At 34.2% G+C, this 13,616-nt stretch overlaps 1 protein-coding gene across 5 annotated transcripts in view; it reads right to left on the reverse strand.

Annotated features, from left to right (window-relative positions):
• The window catches only part of ROBO1 (roundabout guidance receptor 1), a 1,297,074-nt gene that overhangs the window by 57,662 nt on the left and 1,225,796 nt on the right, over positions 1–13,616 (reverse strand). For all 5 annotated transcript variants that reach the window (XM_072621629.1, XM_072621631.1, XM_072621627.1 and 2 more), the window contains 3 exons: positions 13,403–13,524; positions 8,657–8,828; positions 1,830–2,027 (listed from right to left, as the gene is read on the reverse strand). In XM_072621629.1, coding sequence (XP_072477730.1) covers positions 1,830–2,027; positions 8,657–8,828; positions 13,403–13,524 — 492 coding nt within the window. The remainder of the gene's footprint in view (positions 1–1,829; positions 2,028–8,656; positions 8,829–13,402; positions 13,525–13,616) is intronic.

Below are 13,616 nucleotides of genomic sequence, written 5' to 3' on the forward strand. Positions count from 1 at the left end.
AAAGGACAATGTTAGTTTAGTAGGTTTTACAGAAAGAAGGCAAAGGCATTGACCAGCATGCTTAAAGCGCGTTAGTAAATGGAAAAGAGAATTTCATTAGTTATATTCAATGTGCTTATATAGTTTAAGATTCTAAGGGAATTAAAGATATTAAATAAATACATCTATAGAAAAAATGTACTCAACCTTCACAGAAATGACCCCTGGCTGGAAGATGTAAGGAAACAGGGCAAACTCAAATTAATCAAATAATAATTCAAAATAAAAGCCTAAATCAAAAATTTCATAAGAATGTCATTTCCAAAAATAGAGCAACCTTCACATTTGCATTTTTTCATTCACAAAGGCTTATTATGGTAATATATTTGTCTTGTGCTACTTCAAACTGTATACAGACTGGGTGTAAGCAGGATATAGTCCTTTGCAATAACTGTAGACCCTCATTTTAGATTTTATTTCTCTAGCAATGGAGGTAACATGCTCTGTATTTAAGCAAATGGTACGTTTGAAGATGCGTAATAGCTAATACTAACACTGATCAATGCCTGTGAAAAGATTCAGAGCTTCTTTTTCCATTTTTTGGTGGTAAATTAACTGACTGATTCTGGGGTTGTAATCTTTGGTCACTGAACAGTTTCTTTTTTTTTTTTTTTTTAAACAGTTTCTCTCAGTGGAATGATAACTAACTCATTTAATGAAACAAATTGTTGAGTTAGTCAAATAAATTATTTGGCCTAGATATTTAAAGATGTGCTCCCTTAATCCTTTCACAGCCAAGACTCAAAAATTCTTTCCCCTTCCCAAAGCAAATAAAAAGGGCAGGTATTCTTAATACAGTTTAAACTTTTAAGAATCATTAATGGAAGCTCTGAATCAAATAAAATACTTTATTAGCAATGACTGTGATCTGTATAATTCAAAATTAAGACAAAGAGATGTTCTTGGAAGTTTTGGTAAATCAGGAGAATGTTTTATTTCTAAGGAGGGTCGATCTCATTGTTTTTAACAGTGTGAAAATTTCCTGGGAAAGAAGGGATACAAATAACTAATCCAAAGTACATGAATATTTGTGGAAAAGGTACTTGTGAAAAGCACTGGCACTACTCATTTCATCCCATGAGACTGCAGATGATGCCAAGAAACCCTTTCCAATAAAACTAATTCAAGCATAAATTCTGCTGATGCCGTAAAGTCGTGCACTAGAAACTCTGCCATCAGCAATATGTATATATTTAACTGAGAAGCTTTAATTAAAGGGAAAAAAAGATCTTAAATCCCTCTCTCTTCAGTGCCAGTAATGGATCCTAAAATAAAAAAGCACAACTGTTCCTCTTGTTTCACAAGGGGCAATGATACCCTCTTCAAAACTGAGAAAAGCAAAGTTCAAATTCTGCTTTTATTGCTTTCATCATAGGAAAAGCAGAATTCTCTTGCTTGTGTGTGAAGCCAAAGATGAGTTCTCTGACTGGTCCAGAAACGATAAACTTCTATGTGTTACCTCATGAGATTCGCTGGTCAGGAGGCAGGGTTCAGGACTGAACAAAAGGGTCAGCTTCAATCGCATTATATATCTCGACCATGCAGATTCAATAAAGGTGATATCCACATACATGTCTACAACTACACTGCTACACGGTGCATGTTCCTTATATTTAATTCACATCATATACAATAAATGCTACTTAAACCAAATGTAAGGTACATGTATCAATGTAAGTTTTAACTCAAAACTACTATAAATTTAAAGCTTGGTGACTGCTTACAATACCCTAACTGCTCCTTCTAAAAACGCACCTTCAAACTTAGGCGAACATGAAATAAGTGAATACCTTTTCGGATACCAGCGTAAGTGCTTGTGAGCCCATTTCTCTTCTTCCGGTGCCGATACAACCAGATGCTGAACACCATAAGGATTATCCAACAGGCAGCCCCAATACCTGCTATGAACGCTGGCTGCTTCACAACATCAGAAATCTGCTGAGCGAGACTCACTTGATCTTCTGGTGACACAGGATTCCCGTAGGAGTCTGAAAATTCATCTTTTGATTAATTAGGTTTTAAGATTAAACATGCAACTAATGTGACATCAAAAATTTATACAATACATTGTGGTTGTCAGTTTTAAAAATTGTAGAGCAGTGATGGATAATATTTTTGTAGTTTCCATTCACCTCCTAAACTCATGGTATCTTGCGAAAAAAAACAAAATTAATTTTAATTCAATTTGAGTAAAAAAAAATTCTACTTATAACACTAGGGTAGGAGAATGTTTAAAAATGTTACCTATCAGGACTTAGAAAAAAGCTCCCAAAATAAATACAAATACAAAAACCAGGGGAAAAGCCCCATAAATATTCTCAGTGACCATACAGCTAAATTATGAGTAGAGAACAGTTGTAAAACATTACTTATTTTCTCAGACTTTTAAAGAGTTCTTTTATTATACAAAAACATGAGAGTAAAAAACCACTGTGATAGATTCCAAAACATAGTAGCTTAAAATTTCTAATTCAAATAAGGTTCTCTTTCTTAGGGCTTTATTACTATTGCGTATTCAAAATCAAGAATGGTAAAATGCAACAAAGAGAAGATAAACTAATGCAACCATTGGATGTCTTATTGGAAAAAAGATAGGAAAGCCTGAGAAACGGACAATGAAAATGAAAACAAACTATACTACATTTAAACAGAAATTGAAATAGATATTTTTCCTTTAGTTATCCAGATTCAGAAAGCAAACTGAATACACGGATAGCCATCAAATATCCTAATTTTCATATAAATATTAAATATGTAAGCATATTCTATTCAGTGCTCATCTATGGAATTCATGCTTCATGTCAGTATGCACACAGTATGCTTGCAAAGCCCTCTCAAGGATCCTAGGACAGCTGCCCTGTGCTACCAACCAACACTCTACTTTGGCACTAATAGACATTAGTATTGAGGATGTTCACTGGGCTGAAAATTTCCATTTGTGTGCTGCAGCTTTACTGATTTTGACGTAGTCAAATAGCCGTTCTTCTCTGCAACATCTGGTGGAATGGAAATCTGTACTTTTTGTTCATTTTATTGAGAATGGTATATTTAGACAAGAGGCAGGGTGTTAAATCAACTGACTTTAAAAATTTCTGTTAAAACAAAGAAAAAACTGGTCAATCAAAAAAAAAATCTCAGAGTGCTAGTTGCTGGAACTATTTACACATCAATAATATTGTTGATAAAATGACCGTCTTAGCATGTTTTCTTCCCCCCTGCCCTTCATCCCATTATATGCTGTTATCAGTTCTGACAAGTGAACTGGAAGGGCAGCAAGCCACATTCCATGAATGCATTTACTTTAGGAAAAATAGCTTTTTGGATGTGAATTATTTTCCCATTTCCTATTTGTTTTTCATTTTTTGTGGCTTGCTTTCTTGAACAGAATTACAGATTTCATTCTATGCAGGGGTCAAGGCTGAACACCTCTTTTCACATACAATCACCTGGCTTCTACAGTTTGTTGACTGAAAGTTTCATTTCATGTTCCATGTCCTTTTATCTTCAGCTATCCTAAGAGCACTTGATACTCTGAAAGTTCATGAAGCAGACCTATTCTTTTCTTCCTAATACACCCTTTGTATCTGCTAGGTTTATAGATTTCATGGCTATTTGTGCAAGGTTAAGTTGGGTTGCTTCAGATTTTATGGAGACAGCCGAGAGGGGTTCAATACAAGTGGCCAGATGGGCTTAATAGTATAAAGTGCAGTGTGACTAATGAATTAAAACTGCCACTCGAGATCTCATCCTTTGTCTTCCTGCAGCTGAGGCTATATTATGATATGGAAAACCAAAATGTACTTTCAACTTCAAAACACCAAATATGATCCTTAAATCCCGTGGTTAAATATTAAGTCAATGGAATTATAGATAATTTTTCTTATATCATCTCACAAAACACACAGAAATTAAATGTTATGTACCCTATTAAAATGTAGCAACAGTTTAGAATTCAGCAATAACGTAAGATTACTAATTTGAGAACTATTGATATGTGATAAAGTAGTACTATATGCATATTTTTATATCAATAAGATGAAATGTGTACATAAAAACTCCTCTGTCAGAGTCCCTATGGGGAGATTCATGTGTCTACATGTACACATGAATGCAGTGTACACGTACACACATGCACAAAATATACACATACACATACACATTCCCCTACTTAAGCTATTTTTTCTCATTATGCTTGTATCATACAGCATTTTAACACTTGCAGCAGAAACTTTCTCTTTTGGCCAAAAAAGAAATAAAATATGTGGTAGGCAGTGTGGCATAGTGGATGGGGCACTAGATAAAGAGCCAGGAAGACTTGAGCTCAGATCCTGCCTCTGAGTAATTTTATATGTTTTGCCAATTCATTCACATCAGTTTTAAATGTGCTGACTCAGGTACACATTCAAAATCCTTCTCTACTATGTCATTCTGCAAAAGTCCTTCAACCTCAGTTTCCTCATCTGTAAAGCAAAGGATTTGATGGTATCTAAGGTCCAACTATATGAAATGATTACATGTGGTTAATAATTGTGGTATGTGCTCTATTCTAGAAGGACGATTCCAAAACTTTATGGATTAAAATGGATTACAAAGCAGATGAAGAACTGTTTAATTTTTTTTTTCAAATATAACTAGATTGACATTAAATAAAAAGCTATCAGTTGTTCACATATGTTCACTCAAACAAATTGGTTCCAAATACATTTGTTTGTTTTCTCAGTCTAGTTACTTAAAGAATAGAAAGAAGATTAAAGTTTAAAGCATAACAAATGGAGGAATTTGATAAACCTCTTCTGTGTACCTGTGTCATAACCAATCAGTGCTGGGGTGCCTCAGAAAGTGGGCATGTTCCCCTCACTACATTCTCTTAATTGCTTTAGTAATTAGAGCTACACAAAACAATTAAACAAATAATTCCTAAATGAAAAAGGGATTATTGAATAATTTGCATGAAATGTAAGGATTAGCATTGGAAATTTTAGTTTTAAGAGCTATTCTTAGACAACATTACTACATAGGTGAGCTATTCCACCAAAGCTTTTTAAATAGCTAAGGCTAATCTTTTTAAACATCAAGTAAAAAGACTCTAACCCTTTTACTTTTGGGGTGGACAATGTTATATCTTTATTTTACCTTTATAAACAGAATACTTTCTTTTTGTACAGGATTTGTGATGGTCTAGATAATATCCAGTAAAGAGAAAACTCCCTTTAGCAGTGCATATCTGCATCTGCTCTGTAAACTACACTTTTAAAGAGCTGTCTGGGACACTAAAAGGATTAAGGACTTGCCCTGGGTCACAACATCAGTATTTGTCAAAGAAAGTACTTCCTAACATATGCTCCCTTTTTCACTACCTTGCATTTAACTTCATTGCATTTACTTTGAATTGTGTGTGCGTGTGTGTGTGTGTATGCATGTGTGATGCTGTTTCTCTCCACATAATGGACATAAGTTCAAGGATTGTTTTATTTTTGTCTTTCTGTGCTCAGTACTTAACAGTGCCTGGTGCTGACTGATTGATTGCTGACTCAAGACAAACTATCTAACCACTCCATCATAATGCCACTTGAAAGAAAATAAACTAAACATGACTGAGTTTTTTTCTCTTAAAAATTTCAAGACCTTTAAGTATTCCTTAATTTTTCTCTGAAATCTAAAAATTGTTTTCTTGGCCTTTCAGAGGCATGAATATTCACTGAAGAATAGTATATATTTCAATAATTCAGTGATATGCATTTAAATGCTACTAACTTGATATATATCCCAAATCAGGGAAGGCAGGAGAAGCAGAGACTTCATGTGATTTGAGGGTGACTACAAGATTCACCTACTCAAAAATATCTCCATAAGTAGACTGAAATAATACCTGAAATGATGGGACTCCATCATTATCATCAATTTCTTTGGGTGAAAGCACCAGACCTCTTTGAGGCCCCTGTTAAAATGTCAATAAATTTGCAGTGAGGATAATGTGTGGAACTAGTAACATGGCTAGTTCATCAGTTTATCAGACAGTTTATCAGAAAAGAGGCTCCTAAAAGAAGAAGAGATTGGATACATTATAAAGGTGGATAGAGGGGATGAGAAAGAAAGATCCAAGAGGTACAAAGAAGTACCTTGAAATGAACAGCTTCCATAAGGGACACTGAGGATAAGAGGGGTGACAGAATGCAGGAAATAAGCCTTACAAGTAAACCAAAAGACTATATTCTAGATATAAGACATCAACATTAAGAAATTGACCTCGAGGGCCTAATGAACTACATTTTCCAAGATTTATAAAATATATTTTTGGATATCCCATCTTTATACATTCATTGTACTGAGTTATATTTCACTATTAGCATAACAATATTCTTTTTTCAACAATGAGCAACATTTTTTCCACTTCACAATTCAATGAAAGATGTAGAGAATTAATTATAAGAGCTTATAGTGCTTACAGTCTGTTGTGTTGGGCTTGGCCCTGGTGTTATTTAGCATTTTTTTATCAATGACTTAGAAAAAGTTGTAGACAGTATGTTCAACAAATTCTCAGATGACATAAAACTGGGAGAAATATGTAACTCACTGGATGATAGAGCCAGAATTCAAAAGGTAGGCCTAACTGAATCTAATAAGATGAAATTCAATGTGGATAAATATAAAGTTCTGTACTTGGGTATTAAAAAAACAAAAGTTCTTAAGTACAGGGTGCAGGAAGAATAGTTTGATAGTAATTGTTCTGAAAGCCATCTAGGGAATTTAAGTTAGAAGTATGATGTGACAGAGAAAAAAAATCTAGTTCAGTTTTAGGCTTCATCACAAACAGCATAGCTTCCAGGAATAGAAAGGTGAGTATCCCACTCCACTCTGTCTTTATCAGGCCTCATCTGGAGTAATGCATTAAGTTTTGGGAACCATGGTTTCACAAGGATATTAAAAAACTGAAGCGTGCTCAGAGGGCAACTAGGATAGTGAAAGACCTTGAGTCAATGCCACATGTCAGCTACTTGAAGGAACGGGACATCTTTAGCTTAGACAAGAGAAGACTCAGGGGATATAACAGAGTTTTCTTCAAGTATGTGAAGGAGGAAGGAGAGAATTTTTTCAATCCATTTAGTTACAAAGGACAGAATGAGGAACAATGGGATGGATGCTAGGAAGGAAAAACTTTCAAACAATTAAAGACGTCAAAAAGTGAAACAACCTGTTTCATGACTCTTTTCCCTCGAGGTCTCAAGCATAGACTTATACAATCACTTGTCAGGTATGTTAGAGTAGGGAATCACTGTCTATGGGCCAGACGACGAGGCCAACGGAGGTCTCTTCTAACTCTCAAACTCTGGGATTCAGTGATTGTTGAAAGCAACTCCCAAATTAATGTAATCAGAGATCTATTTAAGTATTTGAAGGAGAAACTGAACTTTTCAGAAAAGTTAATTGCTTAGGATAGTTCTTCTGGTGGTTTAATAAAATATTTCTGATTGCTCTGATAGATACATGCGTGAATCTCCTTGAATATTTGCTTTTATTCATACTAGAATCTACAACACATGAAACAATGGGCAAAAGAAAATCTAATTCTGCCCCTCTTCCAAGCTCCCCCAATCTTTAAATACTCTATTTAGAAAAGAGAATCACAAAAACTGGAAGCCTTTGTGAATTCTTACTTTAGTTCTAGGTGAATCCTTAAAGGGGTACAACAAACTATTGAATTTCTTTCAGGACAGAAGTAGAAAAGCCAAGAATAATTCCACTCAATGGTAATTTAACTAAAAACTTTCTACTAAAACCTTTGAATGGCCTAGTTTAATATTAAAAACTTAAATATACTCAATAAAGTAAAAGACCACCAACAATGCAGGCTATCTTAATGCTTCTTTGTGATTGCTGCTGTTTTATAAGAAATCTATACATAACTTTAACTAATTAAGTGTAAAGCAAAAATCTAATTTGCCCTGATTTATTACTAAATTGTTGTTTTATTGCTTTGATGCCTGTGACTGAACAAAAATTCAAGTCTAAATGTCAAACTGTATCATAATATGCATTTGGATGGTACTTACTTGGAAAATGCAACACAATTTCAGCTTTAGAAATAGTTAAATATATAAAATTTGTCACTTCCATCATGATATACCAGTGGTCTACATTACAGCCCTAATAATAGACACCTGTATTTCCTTTTTTACAAGGTACCAATATGGTAGGAAATCTTTAATTCTTAACATTATATTAGCCCTATAATTCTATACTCTGAGTGATTTTGAAATTTTTCTAAATTAGATTAGTCTAACAGGTAAATTACTAATGCTAGGACTAGCGATGAAAAATAATGACTTCATGACAGAGACGTGATTTGATTGAATATGCAGAATAAGACACATTTTTGGACATTGCCAATGTTTTGCTTGACTACGAATGTTTGTTTCAAGGCTTGGTTTTTTTTTCACTTTTTTTTCAGTGAGGAAGAGAAAATATGTCATTAATTAAAAAACAACATTTAATTTAAAGATAAATATCATGTCCTTTGCTTTCCTCTACCTAAAAATGCATATGATTTCGTAAAACTAAAAACAGGGCAAAATTTATAAAGATGAACTTCCAAACATTTTTAACAACCGGGACTTACCTAATTGGATGAATTGTGGCTCACTTTTCACACCGGATCCTGCTCCTGTACTGGCTGCTACTTCCACACTGTATCGAACACCAGGAACTAGAGCTGGAATGATTACAGAAAAGGTAGAACCATCCACTGTCTTGTTTATGTGGTATCGACTTTCATTGCCCAGGCACCAAACCTGTAGGAATATAATAAGTGTCAAGTAAGGAAAATTTCTGAATCTGTGCAGATTCTCAAGGGCAGATGGTCTCAGTTTTCCAAGCATCAAACTAACGTATCAATGTTTGCTTTCAGATGCTGATAGACTACATAAGCATCATATGTTATAGCTTCCCACTTCCAGTGACATTATACCCTTGCACTTACTAGCTCCATCACCACTGCCAAGTCATTTCTTCTCTACTTGAGTGTCAAAATTTTAAATGTAAAATGAGTAGGGTAGAACAAAAGAATTTTAAGATCACCTTCCAGCTCTAAATACCACACAAAATTTAAATATATGTACATATACACAAATATATATGTATACACATGTATGCATGTAGTGCTAGAAGGTGGTCACAGAGACTACAGAACATACAAATTTATGTACACATACACATATGTATATATACAATGAATGAAGATATCTCTATACGCACATACACATAAATGTGTATATATATGTGTACACACACACACACACAAACACGTTACAAACAAGGATTATCAGCAGTGGTGGTACTGACGGTAACAGTGGTGGCACTGACGGTAACAGTGGTGGCACTGACGGTAACAGTGGTGGCAGTGGTTCTGACGCTGGCCTCCCAAGATCATTATGAGATGCTAATCTTTGTACTGAGTATGACAATACTAATGGATGTTTTTCATTAAATTATAACACCCGTTTATGTAACATCTATGTGGACAGTCTCTTCAATCCTTACTGGTGAATTTCATCTGTGATCCTGGTGGATGACAGGCAAATACTGTTACTGCACCTCCCTTCCAAGTTCTTTAACTCTGCTAAGACCTGCCAGGGCCTGTGCTCTTCAGGCATGGTATTTAAGAACACAGGGTTATTTCCAATGTCATGATGAATCATTTGAACAGGACTAATCAGAAAAAGACACTTTTACATGCACTCAATTTAAGTGAACCAGTTAAAGTCAAGGACCTGAAATAAGTATATTTAATAACATTGACATAAATTTCAATGAAAAAGGTTTCAAATATAGTGATCATTAAAAAATAATCATTCTAAGACCTTTATCCAGGCTCTGCTACTTCCAGATTAATTAGGAACAAGAGAATGTTACCACATTGGACTTTAAATTACACATGGGCATAACTTTAGCTACCAAAAGCACAAACAGATTTAGAAAAACTAAACAGATAAGAGATATGTTTGGTGGGGGAAAAAAAAAACATGTATAACTGAAACAAATTCTTGCACATTTGCAAATAGCTTGTCTTTAATATCTGAATTGAGAAATTATATGGGCTAAGTTTCAGAAAATTGCTGGGCCTTGGATTTCATTAATTAAATTGTATTTAGTGTTTTTGTCTGTTTTTAAAGAATGCTCAAAAATACTGACACGTTCTTTAATGATATTATGATTTGGTTCCAAGGAAGAAAGTGATATATAGAAAATTGTCATCTGAAAAGCTTTGTATTGCACATAATAGAATTTGAAGTGGTGAAAAACTCTGTCTTCTGACACATGTATTTTTGCATAGCTTAATGCATGCTGTGGTCTGAAATAAATGGATGAACTAGAATCCACCATTACCTGTATAATTTCTTTCTTGCTTTCTTTCTTTCTAAAAGATCATTTGGTTTTCCAAAGTTAACATTTTCTTAATACACTCTGAATGCATAAATCTACCTCTTTATTTCAAGGTCTGACTGATTTAAAATAAAGACTTCTTTGTGAATATTTTTTGCAATTACATTACACAGCTCCTAAACTGATTTTGTACCTAACTGCTAAGCCATAAACTGATTTTGTTCCAATCAGAATCTGAAAGGCACTTTATTATTTTAAATTGACCATGAAGTTAAGAGATCTCTACCCTTGCATTTCCTTGTGGGGGTGGGGTAGGGGTGGAGAATGCCTAAATTACACTATTTTGCTTGAGAGCTGAGACATCATCTCACTTTAAATCTCAAAAAAAAATTTTTTTCTTCCTCGCTAAGAGAAAATGAGATTATTAAAGTACCATTTTCTATCGACTAAACCACAGCATCTTGCCCCTGAACAGCTTGGAAATAAACTTGAAAAGTGTGAATATGCACTTAAAAGCAGAGATTCCGAATCTCTTTTTATTCTATTATGTAACACTTCCTTACTTAACTCTATCATACACCCCACAGAGACTATTACTTTGCAGAGAAAAAAGAAACCCTTCACTATGAGCTCTTTCTATCCTCCTCCACATCTCCAAATCCTGGAAAATCATCTTTCATTCTTTCCCTCCAATCTCAGATGAAGAGGGGAGCCTACTCCTTACCAAGGGTAATTTATCTGCATCTGTACCCTCAATCCCATTCCCTCGTCTTCTCTGGCAGACTGCCCCTGAAATTACTGATCAGGCCACTGACCAGTATCATTACTGCTTAGTCTTTAGCAATGGCCACAATAATGCTAAGGAAAATGATTCTGAAAGACTTCAGATCTCTGATCGATGCAGTGATCAATCACAACTACAGAAGGCTGATGGAGAAGTATGCTTCCCGCCTCTTACAGGCATGGACAAGAGGTGCAGAATATGATGTGATGTCATAGAAAAAAGTATGTTGATTGCTTTGGCTTCACTGTATTTGTTACAAAGGGCATCTCTAGGGGAAGAATTGGTGGACAGAGACTGGAATGCAAATGAAAAAAATAAGGATCAATGAAACAAAATGTACAAAGAAAATAGCAAAAGGAAGCTTAGATGGGGCAAAGAAAACCAGGGATGTTTTGTTACTATCATGTTACATTTTATACATTTTTTTAAAAGATGAGTTATGTTAATGTTCAAAGTTTTATAAACAATCTGGATTTTATGTTTTGTCTAGTGAAATATACACGCTTATGGATGTTAAGGTCATAATAAACATTTTAAAATAAGTAAGTGGAAAAAGTTACATCATTGTTCAAATCCCCTCTCAATTACCCTGCCTTTAGAACAGACCAATGCCCTAGATATATCTCGGTTTCCTACCAAGGCCTTTCTTTTATTTTATTTCAGGTGAAAATTAAAGTTGTGAAATAGTAATTCTCAGATTAAGTAAGAAAATAGTCATAGACTCTAATGTCTTCTCATTTCCATTTTACAAAGGTTTTCCTAGGACTCCAGGTAGTTCGTAAGTTAGTGACAACAGGCAGAGAGAGTGAGTTGTAGAGATGAAGGTATTCCATGAGTCTTTATAATGAATCAATAGTGACTCTTGTACTGTACAATAAGAACAGAGATCATAGAGCTGAAAGAGACTTTACAAAAGGTAAAGGAATCAGCTTTTCCTAACTTAATCCAAGCGATTAATTTAAGGAATTAAGTCACTGAAATTCTGAATTATCCAAGATTCTATTATTTTTGGTCTACTTCATTTATTGAAGCAAATAAATGTATTAGTGTATTTTAATGTTTAAAAAACAGAAGTTTACACAAAGAAGTATTAATTACAGGTTGCTCGAGGAATCCCACTATAGTGGAATAATAACAGTATTCATCTGAAGCGACAATCATAAATCTCAGGGGAAGCAAAGGCATGCTAGGGTTTTAGTTACAGTTCCAGAATTTCCTAGTTGTGTGACCTTAGGCAAGTCACAATTTGTTGTGAGCCTGTTTTGTTAGTTGTAAATTCAGAGGATTAGGTAATTTCAAAAGTTCCTTCCAGATCTAAATTTTCATTAATCTATTATTTTCTACTGATTACTATTTTCCGATTTTCCATTTCAATCATTACTTCAAATCTGCACTCTTAAAAACATTTATTAAATATATCAATTATAGATATAAGTCCTAGAGATCATTTAATTCAGTTCCTTTATTTTAAAGATGAGGAAACAGAGGCCTAAAGAGGGGAGATGAAATTCCCAAGATCAAAGAGGTAATAAGTGACACAATCATGATCCTAGATCCCATGGTTCTAGAACCATCTCTCTTTCAAAGGTGTTGATTGTAGAAGACAAATATTAATTTTAGTGAAATCTATCTTAAATGTTAGGAAATATATCTCATGCAAAAGTAATTCATGTAACAGAAAATGCTAATCACAGCATGCTTTCACCTCAAAATGTAATGTAATTTTTAGAATATTGTTTTAAGAAAAATGGCATTATTATTTTAAATATTTTTTTAAAAATCTATAATGCAGAGCTAAGGACTACTCATAATTGTAAGCTTACAAGACTATAATCTTGGGATGACAGTGTCCACAAAAGAAATCAAGACATCTGGAAGAAGGAGAGATTTTTGAGGACAGATAATGAATCTTTATTTTACATTATAACAGCTGTATCTATGAAATGTTATTTCTTTTTCTGTTTTGCAAATACACATACTTTTTCTTTCAAAAAATCATTTTTGGGGTAAAGGTAAGGAAGGATCTGTGATTTTTAATTAATTGACCTTTAGCAATTTTCTAGTGTAATGTCCATAAAGAATTCCTGAAGAAATGTGAAATTTCACTTTACGTGTATTTCTTTGTACCAGCAGATGGAGCCAAGTATCCACAAACAAGTTCATCAGCGTCTTTGGTCTCTTTCAGTGAAAGTGTGTTACCTTATACTCTTGGACCATTCCATTTTGGGTGTCTTCTGGGGGTGGCTGCCAAGTTACTAGAATTGCAGTCCCATTTCCATCATTCTTTGATATTGTTACACTCTGGGGTGGAGCACTTGGCGCTGTTTAAATAAAAAAAAATTATATTTATGGGGGTGTGTGTGTGTGTGCATGCGTGCGTATACATACAAGCACATACAGTTTAGGAATATTT

Source organism: Notamacropus eugenii, chromosome 6, assembly GCF_028372415.1.
Source record: "Notamacropus eugenii isolate mMacEug1 chromosome 6, mMacEug1.pri_v2, whole genome shotgun sequence".
In the NCBI taxonomy this organism is placed as follows: domain Eukaryota; kingdom Metazoa; phylum Chordata; class Mammalia; order Diprotodontia; family Macropodidae; genus Notamacropus; species Notamacropus eugenii.